Source organism: Ipomoea nil, unplaced genomic scaffold (genome assembly GCF_001879475.1).
Source record: "Ipomoea nil cultivar Tokyo-kokei standard unplaced genomic scaffold, Asagao_1.1 scaffold2781, whole genome shotgun sequence".
NCBI lineage: Eukaryota > Viridiplantae > Streptophyta > Magnoliopsida > Solanales > Convolvulaceae > Ipomoea > Ipomoea nil.
This window is the reverse complement of record NW_017619209.1, coordinates 442,777-459,215: the sequence shown is the minus strand read 5'-3', so window position 1 is coordinate 459,215 and position 16,439 is coordinate 442,777. Positions and strand designations below refer to the sequence as shown.

The 16,439-nt window shown below is 35.9% G+C and overlaps 2 protein-coding genes and 1 non-coding gene across 3 annotated transcripts; 1 reads left to right on the top strand and 2 right to left on the bottom strand.

Annotated features, from left to right (window-relative positions):
* The first annotated feature begins 737 nt into the window (after nt 1-737).
* LOC109157439 (uncharacterized mitochondrial protein AtMg00810-like) lies at nt 738-1,442 on the top strand. The gene has a single exon (XM_019305346.1). The coding sequence runs from the start codon at nt 738-740 to the stop codon at nt 1,440-1,442; it is 705 nt and encodes a 234-aa protein (XP_019160891.1).
* Nucleotides 1,443-4,177: 2,735 nt separating this feature from the next.
* On the bottom strand, nt 4,178-4,249 carry TRNAW-CCA. The gene has a single exon. It is a non-coding gene; the product is annotated as a tRNA-Trp (tRNA).
* Nucleotides 4,250-10,844: 6,595 nt separating this feature from the next.
* On the bottom strand, nt 10,845-12,233 carry LOC109157450 (F-box/kelch-repeat protein At1g23390-like). Its single transcript, XM_019305358.1, has one exon. It carries the CDS (start codon nt 12,093-12,095, stop codon nt 10,986-10,988), a length of 1,110 nt encoding a protein of 369 aa, XP_019160903.1. The 5' UTR covers nt 12,096-12,233; the 3' UTR covers nt 10,845-10,985.
* Between the last annotated feature and the right edge of the window lie 4,206 nt (nt 12,234-16,439).

Genomic DNA, 16,439 nt, shown 5'->3' with positions numbered 1-16,439 from the left:
AGCTGCAACCTTAGAGGTTGCAGTTGTCGCTTCGGAAGCTGCCACTTCAGAACTAGCGGTTGCAACCTTGGAGCCTGCAACTGCCGCTTCAGAACCACCGGCCGCCACCTTGGAGCCTGCAGCGGCGACCTCAGAATCAGCAGCAGCTTCAGCTTTAGCTTCTTTAACTACTGCGTCAGTACCCGGTGTCTCCGCTGTAAATCCTATGCGATCTGTGTCGGCGACCTCGGAGGATAACGCCCGAGTCCCAGCCTCTCAGCCTCTTGCTGTGTCCCGGCCTCAACGACAGCGATGGCCGAATCCCAGATACTTCACTGATAAATTTGTGAATCTGGCCACGGTTCATCCTATCGCCTCATTTGTTGAGCCACGAACAGTGTCTCAAGCGTTAAAGAATGAGCTATGGAAGGCTGTCATGACTGCCGAGTTTGATGCATTGGTAAAGAACGAAACGTGGGATTTAGTGCCGCGGCCTAGTCGTGATGTGATTGGTTGCAAATGGGTCTTCTGGGTGAAACGCAAGTCGGATGGCTCGGTGGACAGGTTCAAGGCCCGGTTGGTGGCGAAAGGATTTTTGCAGGAGCCTGGTCGTGACTACTTCGAGACGTTTAGTCATGTGGTGAAACCGGCGACCATTCGCGTTATTTCTCACCATTTCTTTGTCGCAGGGGTGGTTGCTCCGACAGTTGGACATGAACAACGCCTTTTTGAATAACACTTTGTTCGAGGAAGTATATATGGACCAGCCGGTTGGTTTTGTTGATCAACAGGTTCCTGGTTATGTTTACAAGCTCTGGAAGGCGATTTATGGTTTAAAACAAACCCCGCGGGCTTGGTACTTGGAGCTGTCTAAGTTCCTTATTCTGTCTGGGTTCAAGAAATCCGTAGCTGATTCTTCTCTTTTTATCTACTGCTCGTATGTTGTAATTGTGTACTTCTTAGTGTACGTAGAAGATATTATTCTGACAAGCAACAATGATGCGTTCATTAGTGCGTTTGTGGGTCGCTTTGCGCGTCGATTCGCGCTTAAAGATTTGGGCCCGCTTCATCACTTTTTAGGTGTTGAAGTAGTTCCTACCACCAGTGGTCTGTTTTTATCGCAGTCTCAGTATGTGGTTAACGTTTTGGAACATTTTGGTATGACGGGGGCGAAAGAGGTGTCAACACCAATGAGTACTTCTGTGGATTTGTGCGCTACTTCACCAGCTTTTGATGCCACCATGTTTCGACAAGCCATTGGCAGGTTGCAGTACTTGGCTATTACCAGACCAGAGATTTCGTTTGCAGTCAACCGATTGGCTCAATTTATGTCCTCACCCACTGAGCTTCATTGGCAATCGGTGAAACGGGTGCTTCGTTACATAAAGGGTACATTATATCATGGACTGCATTTTCGCAGGGGTCGGTCCCTTTCCTTGGTGACCTATTCGGACTCAGACTAAGGTGGCACTCATGATGGGGATCGCTCAACTACGGCCTATGTTGTCTATTTTGGTCCAAATGTTGTGTCTTGGAAGCTGATAAGCAACACTCTGTGTCTCGGTCCTCTATGGAGGCTGAGTTTCGGGCTCTTGCTAATTCCGCTGCTTAAGTTATGTGGGTTCAAAATTTGCTACTTGAGCTTGGGGTACGATTACCGTCTTCTCCAGTTTTGGTTACTGACAATTTGAGTGTTTCTTACATGTGTAAGAACCCGGTCTTTCACTCGCAAATGAAGCATTTAGCTCTTGATTATTTTTTTGTCCGGGAATAGGTTACTTCTGGCTCACTGCGAGTGTGCTACGTGAAGTCCTTTGACCAGGTTGCGGATCTTTTGACTAAGTCGCTTGGCAATCAGCTGTTTACTAAGTTCAGAACCAAGATTGGTCTCACCAATGGTTCCTCCATCTTGCGGGGCGTGTTGAGACTTAGTTAGTGGTTGTTAGTCTTTTGCCTAGTCTTCAGGTTTTTCTGTAACTAGTTTCCTGCTTATGTGCTTTGTTCCCTATTTATTCCCGTTTTCAGATATTGAATAGATGAGTTCAGTTGTCACTCTCACACCATAAGGCTGAGATTATCCCAGCAAAGTCACCATTTACAAGATGATGTGTCATCCCAAAAAAGCATTGTTTATTGGATTGAGTTGTTCATGTGGCTAGCAAATTTGTTGGACAGTTTACTTTTTTTTTTTTTTTCCTTTTGGGGAAAATTGAAATTTATCTACATCCATAATATGCCAATTATCAATGTCACACCTAAATTATTAGTGGTGTAAATGTTGCCCCTCAATTTTCAAAATGGTACATATATTGCCCCTTCGGTACTGTACGGGAGAGATAATTCATAATATATGTACCGTTTTAATCATGTGCATGGTAATAATAATGTGAAAAGATAACATAAGTTATAACAGTATTTTTGTCCAAAAAAATGTGTAGTGCAATTTTGATAGCATAATGTACAAAAAAAAAATAAAATTAACAGAACAAACGGACATAAACCAGGGGTATAACCTAGATTGAGACTTATTATATTTTTAGATTTTAGAACCATATATTGCAAGTGATACATGTACTACTTGATATATATTGCATGTACCGTGTCTGTATAGAATTGTACCAAAGTATATCAAAATGTAGAGAGAGGATGGCAATATAGCTCAAAGAGACCTTTTATTCATTGTTGTTCTTGCATTTTATAGAGAGAATTGAGAGAGAATCTAAGTCTAGAGAGAAAGTGAGGGAGAGTGGAGGAGAAGAGGGGAAGGAACCCCTTTCCAAAAGGCTAGGTACCCTTATATAGGTGCAACCATTGACTAGTTGACCTTTGACCCGACTTTTGACCCGAACCGTTTGACCCCAACTCAAACAGGAGCACGGAACGTACGGGGAAGTCGAACCCATGGTATATTCTCTATCTGCAAGCTCAGTGATTTGTTTTAGAACTGAATTTTTGTGCATTTTCCCAATTTGTATATTTCATTGGTATTCAATAGAATCCATACATTTTACAAGTCTTTGGTATAAGTTATTACATTATTTGTATGTTGCTATCAGTTTGATAGATTATCACAGACTTATAAAAGATTGTCAACATGAAGTTACTATCTTTTATTTTCAGTGAATTGAAGTAAATGACTCACTAGGCTACTGCCACTTTTATTCTAATTTTACATTTTTGGAAGTGTAAAAGTGAAACCAATATATATATATATATATATATATATATATATATATATATATATATATATATATATATATATATATATATATATATATATATATATATATATATATATATATATATATATATATACAATATAATAATTGCGTTTGAAGTGTATCATTTTAGATATTTGCTTAGCTTAATTTGTGGAGTTAATGTCATGAATTTGTGGAGTTAATGTTATGCATTTATAAGAACAACTCATGGTGTTCAATACAGTAACCATTGAACAGTTCATGATGTTCAGTAGTATTAATAATATATTAATGAAAATGTTGAAACAAATCATTGGACATTTGCATTGTTTAAGTCGTCCAGATGAGAAATGTTAGACATATTTGTCTAACTAAGTTTATAATTTTTTTGTTTTTTTTTTTTTTTTTTGAAAACAAGTTTATAAATTATAATTGTATAAATTGCATAAATCGAAATCAAGCAAGGATAACATCAGAAAACATAATCCATCCAACTCATTTCATTAATTGCACTATATAATATTCGTTGTTATAATTTATATAATTATATATCGATCCAAATATTATTAAAATATTATAATAAATTCATTTCGTGCAACGTACGGGTGAAAATACTAGTTTTAAAGTAGAATTGTAGTACGAATATGAGAGTATGAAACAATATATTCTATTACACTATTTTATAATATTAGAATATGAATTTTAATGTAAAATTGTAGATGAATTGTATTACACTATTTTACAATACTACGCAAATCTTAATACTATAAGACTCTTTTGTTTTTTATATATAATAAATAAATAAATAAATATAGAATATAGATATAGATTGTGTGTATTTTTATATATCCATTTATTTTAATTAATTAATTAATAAATTATTTATTTATTTTGATTTCAATTGCTATTTTTAGCTAAGAAAGCTTAGGCAGGAAAACATTATATTACGGAGTATTTTAAAAAGGGATAAAAATCTAACCAGATTTTGATTTGGGTTTTGAACCCGACGTGAATCGAACACGCAACCTTCTGATCTGGAGTCAGACGCGCTACCATTGCGCCACGGATCCGGTTTGGTTTTTATTGGACTATTTATTTATATGTACCCTTTACTTTCTTTCTTTCGTTTGTTTGTTAACTCCACGGAGTAAGACCAATTCCACTAAGGGTCCATTTGGAAAGCTGGAAAATGAGTCATTTTTCAGAAAACATTTTCCTTTTCAAGTATTTGGTTGCATATGGAAAACTGTTTTGGTGTGTTTGGTTCATTTTCTGGAAAATGAGTAGAATGGTATAATTAAATATTTTATTCTGAATAAAAAATACATTTTAAATCTTTAAAAAAAAAAAAAAAAAAAAAAAAAACAACCTGGGTTCCGCCGGAAACCATGCCTATGGTTTCTGGCTGAAACCAGTTCCGCCAGAAACCATGGCTATGGTTTCCGGCGGAACTGCGGAAAATGACTTCCGCCCAAATTTGGCGGAAGTCATTTTCCGCCAAATTGAGCTCATTTTCCCTAGTCAACGGAAAATGTTTTCCGTTGACTGGATTTTCCAAGTGTAGCCAAACACCAAAAACCCGGAAAATGATTTCCAGAAATCATTTTCCGGGTTTCCAAACACAGCCTAAAAATCATATCAAAATTTTCGGTCAAAGTACCTATGAGGACCCTGCACTATAGTCTTTTGTTCAATTTAGTCCTTCTACCTTAATTTTGTTTAATTTAGTCCCCGTAGTTTAAAAAGTGAAATAATTAAGGACAATAGCTGATGTGGCGTTAACATCTTATCTGTCACGTCATCATACTTACATGTCAACTCCTATATTATTTTATTAATATTTAAAATTACTTATTTTTACCACCAATATATTACATAATATGTCCAAAATAAATACATAAATATCAATTATTGTCCTTAATTGTTTCACTTTTTATAGTACATGGACTAAATTGAACAAAATTAAGGTATAAGGACTAAATTGAACAAAACGCTATAGTACAGGGATCTCATAGGTACTTTGACCCAAAATTTTTCCAAATTTAAAATGAAAGTTTGATATATATTGATACATTTTTAATTTTGAGTAATACTATTCTTTCCAAATATTTTTATTGCATTAAGCATCCTCCTTGATCCATGTTAAGAGGGATTGCGAACCGGGCTTACGGTAAACTACTCGTGTTTATTAAGGTAAACGAACATAAATGATCAAATTTTAGAGGTCGTTTAATAAACGAACAGAGTCTGAACATTTGTAGGCTCTTTTGCTATGAGCTCATAAATAAGCTTGTTAGTGTTCGTTTAATAATGTTAATAAACAACCTCGTTTAGTGTTCGTTTGATAACGTTCACGGACATGCTTGTTTAGTATTGATTTAATATTGTTCACGAACAAACGTATTTAAATACAATTTATTCTGTTTAGTTTTAATATACTACGGACATCCTAACCATGGACGGAGCTAGCCCCCCACTCTCCCCACCCCACCCCTTTATATATATATATGTATATATATATATATATATATATATATATATATATGTATATATATATATATATATGTATATATACATATATATACATATATATATATATACATATATATATATATATATATATATATATATATATATATATAGCATTAAATATTATATAAAATTTATATTTATGTTTAAAGTATTAATTGTTTGAGTAGTTTAGTTAGTTGAACTCTAAATTTAATTTTAATAAAAAGTATATGGTCATGGGTTCAAAACTCATTAACAACACTTGATTATTTTATCTCTTTCATTATTCCTTTCCAAGTTAAATTAAATATTTTTTTAGTCTACTTTTATGAATCATTTAATTAATGTAGTACACAAGTTTATATTATACTTCATATAAATTTATTCGAATTAATTTATTAGTTGATCTACTTCATTAGTCTACTTCATTGTATTCAAATTAATTTAGAAAAACTTAAAGTTGATCTAACTAAAAAAAAAATAAAAATTAAAAGTATTTATGATCGAATATAGTGTTATTCAAATTTTTTTATCTAATTGATTTTGTTTCATATTTTGTCATAAATCTTTTCACATTTTCACCCCACACAAGTATATTTTTAGCTCCGACTCTAACTATTGTGTAATCTATATAAAAAATATTCTATTGTAATTTATAAAGTATTTTGTATTTTAACATTATTATGCCCAATTTGATATTTTGTAATTGATATTTCTATCGTCATTTAAATTTCACCCCTACTCAATTAATTTTCTGGCTCCATACCTGATCCTAACAATACCAGTCTTCATATAAATGAAAATAGAGCTCCTCAAGTGGCTAGCTAGGGACGAAACCCACTTGTAAATGATGCAATTCGATTTCCTCTTCGACAATATATGTTAGCATCGATTCAAAATAACAGTAGTGATGATTTTGAGATTGAAACCCAACATCAAACTTTTCCCATGCAAAGCCAGTACCATCGAAAGCCTTATTTACCAACCTTAGCTTTAATGGCTATTTTGATTCAGAGATCAGACCTTCTTAGATTGATGTTCAAGAGTTGATAGCATGTTACAAATTCCTAAAAATAAACAAGCAAAATATATTACCAGTAATGACCAAGGTAACAAAACGCAATGCAACCAAATTTTTGGAGTTGGTGAGAAGATTATGGTCTTTATGCATAAAGATCATGTGCACAGGGAGACATTTCACAAATTGAGCCTTAAGTGATATATTTATTTTAAGGTTCGTAAAAAAAAAAAAACAAAAAAACAAAAAAAAAAATAAAATTGAAGCCACTCAACATGGTTATACTTTCATATATTAATTACTCCGGTCAACTGACATTGTATGATGACTCCAGGGCTAGTCTTTTGCAACTAAGAGAGAATGATGTGGTACATTAGTTGAGGCAATAAAAGAAAAATGGTCACTTGCAGGCGGGAAGCAAGTCTAAGAGACATGGAGTTTTTGGTGGCTCTTTTATTAAATGTTATTAATATTTCCAATTCTCATTATGATTATTCTATAATTCCTATGCATGCTCTTAACATTTGCAACTCTTCAGTTTTACTAGTTTCATAGTTAAACAAACTTGTACCCAGAAAGTTTAATTTTTGAATAAAATATAAAAGTTTCTCTGAGTTAATTTGATTCTTGAGAGCTTTTCTTTACTTATCACTTGACACGGTTTTTCTTGTCCTACATCATTAATTCCCTCCTAGCGTTTTTCTCATTTGTCATTCTTTTTCTTCCTTAATTCTTCTATCTTTCCTCGATCTAACCCTTTCGTTTTCTTCTAGACATTCAATTCCTCAACTAATTGTTCCCGGCCATCATCTTCCATAACAAAGTTTCATAGATTATCCCTAGCCAATCAATTCAAGTCATTTATCTCGTTCTTTAGAATACAACCATCCATATCATGCACATACTTGTGATAAAACTTGTAATAGTACTTAGACATACCCAACTACCCAAAACAATTCTCCCCTAATAGGGGGTGTATCTCTACATGTCTTTATCATGTATTTCCTCTATCTCACTAATTGAGTGAGTTAGATGCATTAATTCATTCATAGGAGTTTTATTTATTTGAAAACTCATTCATAGGAGTTAGTTGAGTCTTATAATAATTCATACCATTTTTGTTATTACTTCAACCTCTTTTCAATGATGGTATTCTCTGTCTTTACATAGTTGTTTGTAATATCCTCTTTATTTTTGAACACTTGTCCTTATTATATATTAAAAATTGTTCTTTTTACTAAAAAAAAAGTGTTGACTCAAGTGGAAGATGTTCGAATCTATATGTATGCAACAATATTTTTGAAAATGCTTAAATAGTGTGCAACCCAAACTTTAATAATATTTTTGAGACGAAGAGAGTAATAATTAAAATAGAGATTTGGTAAGGAAGAAGATAGAGCCTCAGTAGGTAAATCAAACATTCTTTGTATACATAAAAGTAATAGTATATTAAGAGGTTGTTTGGTACTTTCTAATCAATTAAATTCATGAAAAAATATTTTTCAAAAATAATTTTTCTCAAGAAAAAATAATTAACATGTTTGAAAACATAACAATTAAATAAACTGAAAATTTAATTAACATGTTTGGTTCGTTTAAACTTATCCATAAAACTTTTTAAAATGTCTCATATATTCTTGTTATATACTAATTCATCATACAAAGGGAAAGGTTTGTTTCTTAGTCTAGAAGCATCTTTGTGAACATGCATACAAAGAAAAGATTTGAACTTTCTATACTATACACTGCATATATATACACGTACATCACTACATAATATATGCAGTACGACACTATACAAAAATTGCAATAGTGCATATATATATATATATATATATATATATATAGCCGAGTTCAGGTGCGGCGGTGTCTTACGGTGCGGCGGTGCGGCGGTGCGGCATCACCAATAGTTCAACAAATATACACCATCAACGTTAGGAAAATACACCATAAAAAACAGAGGAAAATTAGGTACGCATCACCAAACACACACCATTAGGTGTGAGTAAAAACACCCTACACTATTCGAAAATACTCCATTGGGGGTGGTGAGTTATATGGTGTATTTTTTTGGATGTGTTGTGTTTTTTTTGATATTTTATTGCATTTCATTGTGGTGTGTTTTCTTTACACTGTTGGTGCATATTGTTAACACTGTTGGTGTATTCTGAAATTCCGTCGCACCGCCGCACGGGAAGACCCCGCCGCATTTAAACTTTCTTTTATATATATATATATATATATATATATATATATATATATATATATATATATCAGGGTTGTAAAAATCCCGCCTAGGCACCGAGTAATCGGCGCCTAGGCGCTAGGCGCCCCTTGGCCGTGGCGATTTTCCCCCTAGGCGCCCGCCTAGGAAACCGGCCGCCTAGGCACCCGCCTAGCGCCTAACTCGGCCGATTACACCGAGTTAACTCGTCAATTTCTGTCGAGTTAGCCGAGTTAACCCAGCCGACTCGACCTTGCTAATTTTTTTCATTTATATGATCTATATATATATATATATATATATATATATATATATATATATGTATATATATATATATATATATATATATATATATATATATATATATGTATGTATGTATGTATGCATGTATGTATGTATGTATAATATGACATATATGCATCTATACACGTGCACTATTTCTCTTTTTTTTTAGTTAGCCGCTATATATATACACAAAGATAATATATGCAGTAGATCAAATGACAAATCAGATTACTTATGAATTGAAAAATTTTAACTACGTACCTGGATATTTTGATAAAGAATGTGTAATGGTGAGAGTGTCCAATTCCTTATATTTGTAATAGATTTTTAACATGTCAGTGTGGAACCAAAAATGATAAATATGTAATTGAATAAAGTTGGTTCAATAAGCCATTTAAAATTTGGAATGTGATTCCTATTGACCTAAATTTTTCTAAGTCAAAAACTACACCAAATGTGAGAATTATTTTCCACCTTTTAAATTCACAAGTAACAAATTAAATGCCCACTAAAAGAGGGGTTAGACACAGAAAATTATATTAGTAAGAACATTAATGAGCAAACTAGGCTCATGTATAATTGTGACCTACTACACACATATATATAGAAAGAGACATTGCATATCTAATTGTTTGTGGACATAATCACTTAGCTCTTTAGAACAAGTTTCATTTGATTGGTATTAAATATTTCATTGTCATTATATCTAACATAACCATGTGACAGTTGTTAAGGACTATAGACAAAAGTGTTAAGGATAAACATTGCAAACCTTAATAATTGTTGAAATTAGTCCTATGCTTGTATTTTGTGAGATATAAATAACAATAAGATACCAAGAAAAAGAAAAAGAAGAAGAAATTTCCAGACCCATTTATCAATAAGATATCGATTTTTGCTTTTAAAAAAGAAAAAAAAAATCCTCTAATGTGATATTTATATTGAGCAAAAAAGTAATATTTAATTCCATCAAATATAAACCAATTATTTCATTTTCGTAATTAATTTGTTGAAAATTAAAACCTCAGTGGCCCACCATGTATTTAAGTTGGTGGATATATTGGTGCAAATTAAACTGTACCCCATTTCAGCACTCACAACCGTGTGATATGTTACCAACAAAATAAGATTTGAATTGTCCAATATTAAAAAAAAAAAAAAAAAAAGAAATACTTACGATTGAATAATGGATGAAAATGGAGTGACAAAATCAACCCAACTAATAAAAATCTTTAAAAGGTAGAAAAACAAACAAAGAAGATCAAACAAGTAATTTCAACTTCTTAAGTAGCCTGCACAGTCACACTTCCCCCAACTTTTTTCCTTTGGCTCCAGTTTCTCTTCACCTACCACCCTGTCACTTTCTTGGGCCCCATCTAAAACAATGGCTAATTTTTTTTCAACTTAAATAACATCAATACTTTACGTGTAATCATAATTTTTTGATAAAATTATAATATAAGTACATATTAACTTGTGATGAAAAGATGGAATAATCGCTCATTCCGAAAACAGCGATGATGGTATTTGCCATTTTGGCATAGAGCAAATGGGCTCTATGGTTTAATTTTCAAACCAAACCATGAGATTGGTAGAAGCATGGATGATATTTTTTAGGATTTTAGCATAGAGCAAATGGGGCACTATAGTTTAATTTTAGAACCAAACATGAGATTGCGGATACGATATTCCCTCAACCAAACAACACAACATACAATCCTCATTTGGGATTAGACCGGAATCATCAAACCACAGAGCACTTCGCACCTTACATCTTAACCGTAAACCTAGCTTTCTCCGATCCCATAGCTCGCCGCAATTCGCCCAGAGAAACTTCCGACGACGTTAACACCACCCTCTCCATTCTGTTATTTCCGTCTCCGGCCACCACATTCTTGAAGCTCCGCCACTCGCAGCCTCCAGCGGCGGCGTCCAGCTCACACACCACCACCTCCTCCGCCTCCGACGCGTTGTATATGTGGGCGTAATCTCCCGACATGCAGAGGCTAATGGAAGATATTCCAAACGTCTCGCTCTTCAGTTTCTTGACAAAACCCGCCGGCATCTCGCCGATCTCCTGGCACTCAAAGTTGTCGGTGTTGACTTCCCATATTTTTATCCCTTCGATGTTCCCGATGTCCCCGATTGCTCCGACTAGAATTAGCCGGTTTTCGGAGGATCCGATGATGGAGAGAGAGACCCTTTGATCGGGGCGTAAATCGTAGGGTCCGGACCAGTTCTTCGTCTCCGGGTCGAAGCAGTGGGTAGCGCCGGTGAGTTTTTCGGTGACGATGAGCTTATCGGCGGCGGTGGCGATCGAGAGCCACGTGGACGCCGACGAATCTTTAAGAATCGCCGGCATGGACTCGCACGCCTCCCACGTGCCAGCCCCCACGTTGTAAATCTCCACCGCGAGGGGGTCGTCCTCGAAGTCGCACGTGCCGCCGGCGACGACGATGTAGCCGCCCACGTGCGCCACGATGGGGTCCGTCCGCCACACCTTCGGCGCCTCGACGTGGCGCCACGCGACGTTGAGCGCGTCGAAGGAAAACGAAAACGTCGTCGGGGACAACATGTAAAGCAGGTTGGAGTGCGAGGAACGGAGGGCCGACACGTACTTGGCGGCCGGGTTCGACACCTCCACCCACGCGCAAGAGCGATGGTCGTAGGCGCGTGTCGCCATCTCGTATGGCCACCGCGTGCTCTGCGTGTGAACCAACAACCACGGCTTCGGCTTGTTGAGCCACCGGAGAGACGCCGTCACGGCGGAGTTCCATGACTTTGACACAGCCGACGCCGGCACCAAATCCACAAGCGGCACGTACGAAAGCACCACTTCCAAAATGTCACCGTGAATATGATCATTAGTCAAAGCCATTATACCCAACGAACCCAAATAATCTCTGATGGCTGATCGATTTTAAGGAAAGTGTGAACGATTTGTAAATTGTAAATTTATTATAGGGTAATGGATAATGAGAAACTCGACTACCCTGCCTTTAATGGGTTTGAATTGGGGTATATATAGAGTATAAGGGGTGGTGGGAGGGAGTTGGTGAACATATTTTTGTAAATATTTTATCTTATGAAATTGACATAGCACTAAATGATGTGTTGACCATTAAAGTGGAAGTACATGATGAATTAGTATATTGAGAGTATATGTATATGTATATATGAGGTGTAATGTATGTATAGTGTGGTGGTCTTGGAACGTGGCACTTGCCATTCAAAAGCAACGGCTCCTTCAACAAAGGGAGGCTCTGCAACTTGCTCTATATCCGATCCACTTGACTCAGTCCTCACCAAGTGTGCATCAACGCAGCACCTTCCCACCTCATCAATGGATCCTACGGGTAACCACAATTAAATTGGTCAAACTGTTAGTTGGTAGTTATAAATTTTTAAATTCGACCTCTAGTCAAGAATAATTACGGTTCGATTCGAACTGTACTAGACATTGAAACCGAATCAAAACTAGAATTATAGGGAAGGTTGTTCAAAATCGGTACCCAAAATGTTCTGGTTTCGGACCGGAAAAAGAAATATTAAAAAAAAAAATTAATTCTTAATTTGGACTATTTTAAATATTAAAAATAGAATTTACACAAAGAAAAAAGTTTGAACCGACCGTTCAAATCGGAATCACCGATTCTGGTTTATCGTCTCTTGAAACTGTGAACTGGCGGTTTGAAACCGGAACAAAATCGTGGTCATATATATCCCAATGAGAGTAATCTATTGACCGGTTTACCTCATTGTGATCTTTTGTTTACTAGGATCACAAGGCGAAGTATAATTACTCAACGTACATCCTCGAATAGTGATCCTTATAAATATCCATAATCCAATGAAATGACTATCGCTATAAATATCTACATATTTAACTATATTAATGACAGAATAGTCGCGCATTATATTTTAAAAGAAATTGATTAAATTACTGGTAAATTTCACCCTTATTCTAAAACTTTATATGTTTGATGCTTTGTTAGGTAAATTTATGGATGATGATTCCCCCCTCCAGATTTGATCCAAAATTTTATGGATGATGAATTCATTAATAAATTATTGATATTTGTTAATGGTGTTACTTTTTAGTTTTTACCATGTAAAAAAAAATGGAAATATTAAGCAAAAGTCGAAATAATATCAGGGGGAATAGAGTTACATTATCCAAAAGGCTAGTTGGTAGGATAGTCAAGTATGATGGTATGAATTGTCAAAATTTGGGGGTATTAAATGCTCTCTCTCCCTCTTGTTTGATTGATGTCTGTTAAATTATTCATTTATATGATTAATTAATACAATTTTATTTTTAGCATTTAATGATTTTCATGCAGCTAATTATTCCACCTAGCTATAATTGAATGGTAATTAAGTAGGGCTGTGCAAAACCGACCCTACCCGAAAAAACCGCCCGACCCCAGCCCCTTTGCAACCCATCCGAACTAGAGCCGAATCCGACATCACAAATTCGATCCGCCAAGTGAAACGACGCCGGATTACGTGGTTCGGATAGGGTAGGCAAAAAACGCATTCGACCCGCCCGAACTATCCGATCTTTCCTAGGGTTTGCTAAGGGTTTAGTATGGTACGACGTCGTATAAGGCTATTATATATGTAAGCCTTAGCTTTTGCGCAACCCTCTACACTCCACTCTCTGAGACCCTTCACCCTAATTCTCTCAATCTCTCATTCTTTCTGACTTCTCTCTACTCCGAATCTCCGATTCTCTCTGTGACTCTGTGAGAGTGTGAGACTGTGGCTCATACTCTCAATCTCTCATACTCTCAGAATCTCAGTCTCTCAGAGTCCTCTCTTCTTCTCTAATCTCAGTGACTCACTTACTCGTTGAGTCGTTGAGACCTGTGCACTGTCCGGCTGTGTCTGATTCTCCGGTGGCCGTTGGAGGCTTAGAGTGGTGGAAACCTTTCTCTCTGGTGATTACTGGTTAGAGACCCTTGTTCTCCGGGGAGTATTTGGGGAAAACAAGTAAATCGCTAACCCTAGTTTTTATATTTATGATTATTCACTGTATTTTGATCTATTTGTGTTATATGATGATATATGTGTTATAGTGTGATCTATTTTGGTGAAAGCTGTTTTAAACCCAAACCCTAGTTCTATATTTGTGATTTATGTGTTATATTCTGATGTATTTTGGTGGAAGCTGTTTTAAACCCAAACCCTAGTTCTATATTTGTGATTTATGTGTTATATTCTGATGTATTTTGGTGGAAGCTGTTTTAAACCCAAACCCTAGTTCTATATTTGTGATTTATGTGTTGTATTATGATATATTATGGTTGAATCTGAATTGTGATGTCCCTTAAACAGTTAAAGGCTTAAATGTGAAATGGTGGAAGCCCTTAACTGAAATCCTGATAATGATGAACTGGATAAAATTTCTGAATCTGGATTTCTTTGTGAATACGTTTATGGATGTATGACCCTTAAATGTTCTTAACTGTTTGTGCATAATGTAAATATGTAAATGTAATATTATGAAATCTTGATAGATGATAACACAAAGAAGTGTCTGAATCTGGATTTCTTTCAATTGTTTGTATGCTTGAATGCTTGATCTGTTATTCTGTATGACAAACAATTGTTTGAAATCTGAATGTTGATGACTTGATGCCCATCTTTTTAGATGGAGAGCATCAGTCAACCTAGTTCTGGAACACAACCTTCAACTCAGGAGGGACAAGGACAACCCCAAGGCACTGGGATACCTCAGCAGCCTCAGGTGACTCCTGTTGTTCCAAAGAAAAAGAGAAAAGAGGTTGAGTCCAGATCCAGGGTGTGGGAGCACTTTGTAAAGATACATGATAAAAAGGACAATCTGATTGAGGGGAGGTGCATATATTGTTCTAAGATCTTTTGTTGTCAGCCAAAAAAACATGGCACTTCATCTTTAAGATATCATATGGTGGCCTGTCTTAAAAATCCTCACTCGAAGGATACAAGGCAGTCACTTCTGACTTTCAATGCTATCTCATCCTCTGCACCAGGGGGTTCTGAAGGGGTAATGGGGGAATTAGGCACATGGGTGTTTAATCAGGAAGCCATTAGGAGGGCTTTGTGTGAGATGATTATAGTAGATGAGTTGCCCTTTAGGTTTGTTGATGGGATAGGGTTTAGGAGATTTATTCTAGTTGCCTACCCAAGGTTCCAAATCCCTTCTAGGTGGACAGTTTCAAGGGATATATTCCAAAGATACCTAGATGAGAGATCAGTCCTTAAACAAATTTTTAAGGGTTGCTCCCAAAGAGTCAGCTTAACCACTGACACATGGACCTCTGTACAGAGGATAAACTACATGTGCATTACTGCACATTGCATTGATGATCAGTGGAAGCTCAACAAAAAAATCATAGTCTTTGTCCCTGTTTCATCTCATAGGGGAAAGTATATAGCCAAGGCCTTGGAAACTTGTCTGGTTAAGTGGGGTATTAAGAATGTTTTTACTGTCACAGTTGACAATGCCTCTTCCAATGATACTGCCATGGGATTTTTTAAGAGTAAATTGGTGTCTTGGGGTACCACTTCTGTAAGGTCTAAGTACATGCACATGAGGTGTATAGCCCACATTCTGAATCTGGTGGTGCAAGATGGGTTGAAGCTTTCTGATACTTCAGTTAAGAGGGTTAGGGAAGCAGTTAGATGGGTTAGGAACTCCCCTGCAAGGCTAAAAAAATTTAGAGATCTTGCTGAACTTATTGGGGTGGAAGCCAAATCAGCTTTGCAGTTGGATGTTCCTACAAGATGGAATAGCACATATATGATGTTGAACACTGCAATCCAGTACCAGGCAGTCTTTGATGCCTATTTGGGAAATGATCCCTCATTTTCTGATGACCTTAGTACCTCTGTGCCTACTTTTATGGATTGGTTTGATGTGAACAGTTTTGTAACTCTGCTAAAAACTTTCTATGACATGATTGTGAGAATTTCTGGTTCTCTTTATGTTACATCTAACACTTTCTTCAGTGAGATCTCTGATCTTAGTTGCATGTTAGATGACATGACTGGTGGTGAATCTGGATCTGAAAAGGTAAATTCCATTCCTTAAGTGAAATGTTTACTGTTTAACAAATATGTATATTAACTAATGTTAATTATTTGCTTTTTTACAAGTAATGGGCACCCAAATGAACACTAAGTTTCTGAAATATTGGGGGGACCCTGAAAAAATGAGCTGTGTGATCTTCTTTGG

Coding starts and splice junctions, on each gene's coding strand:
- LOC109157439 (XM_019305346.1), top strand. CDS start 738: ATGGACCAGCCGGTTGGTTTTGTTGATCAACAGGTTCCTGGTTATGTT.
- LOC109157450 (XM_019305358.1), bottom strand. CDS start 12,095: ATGGCTTTGACTAATGATCATATTCACGGTGACATTTTGGAAGTGGTG.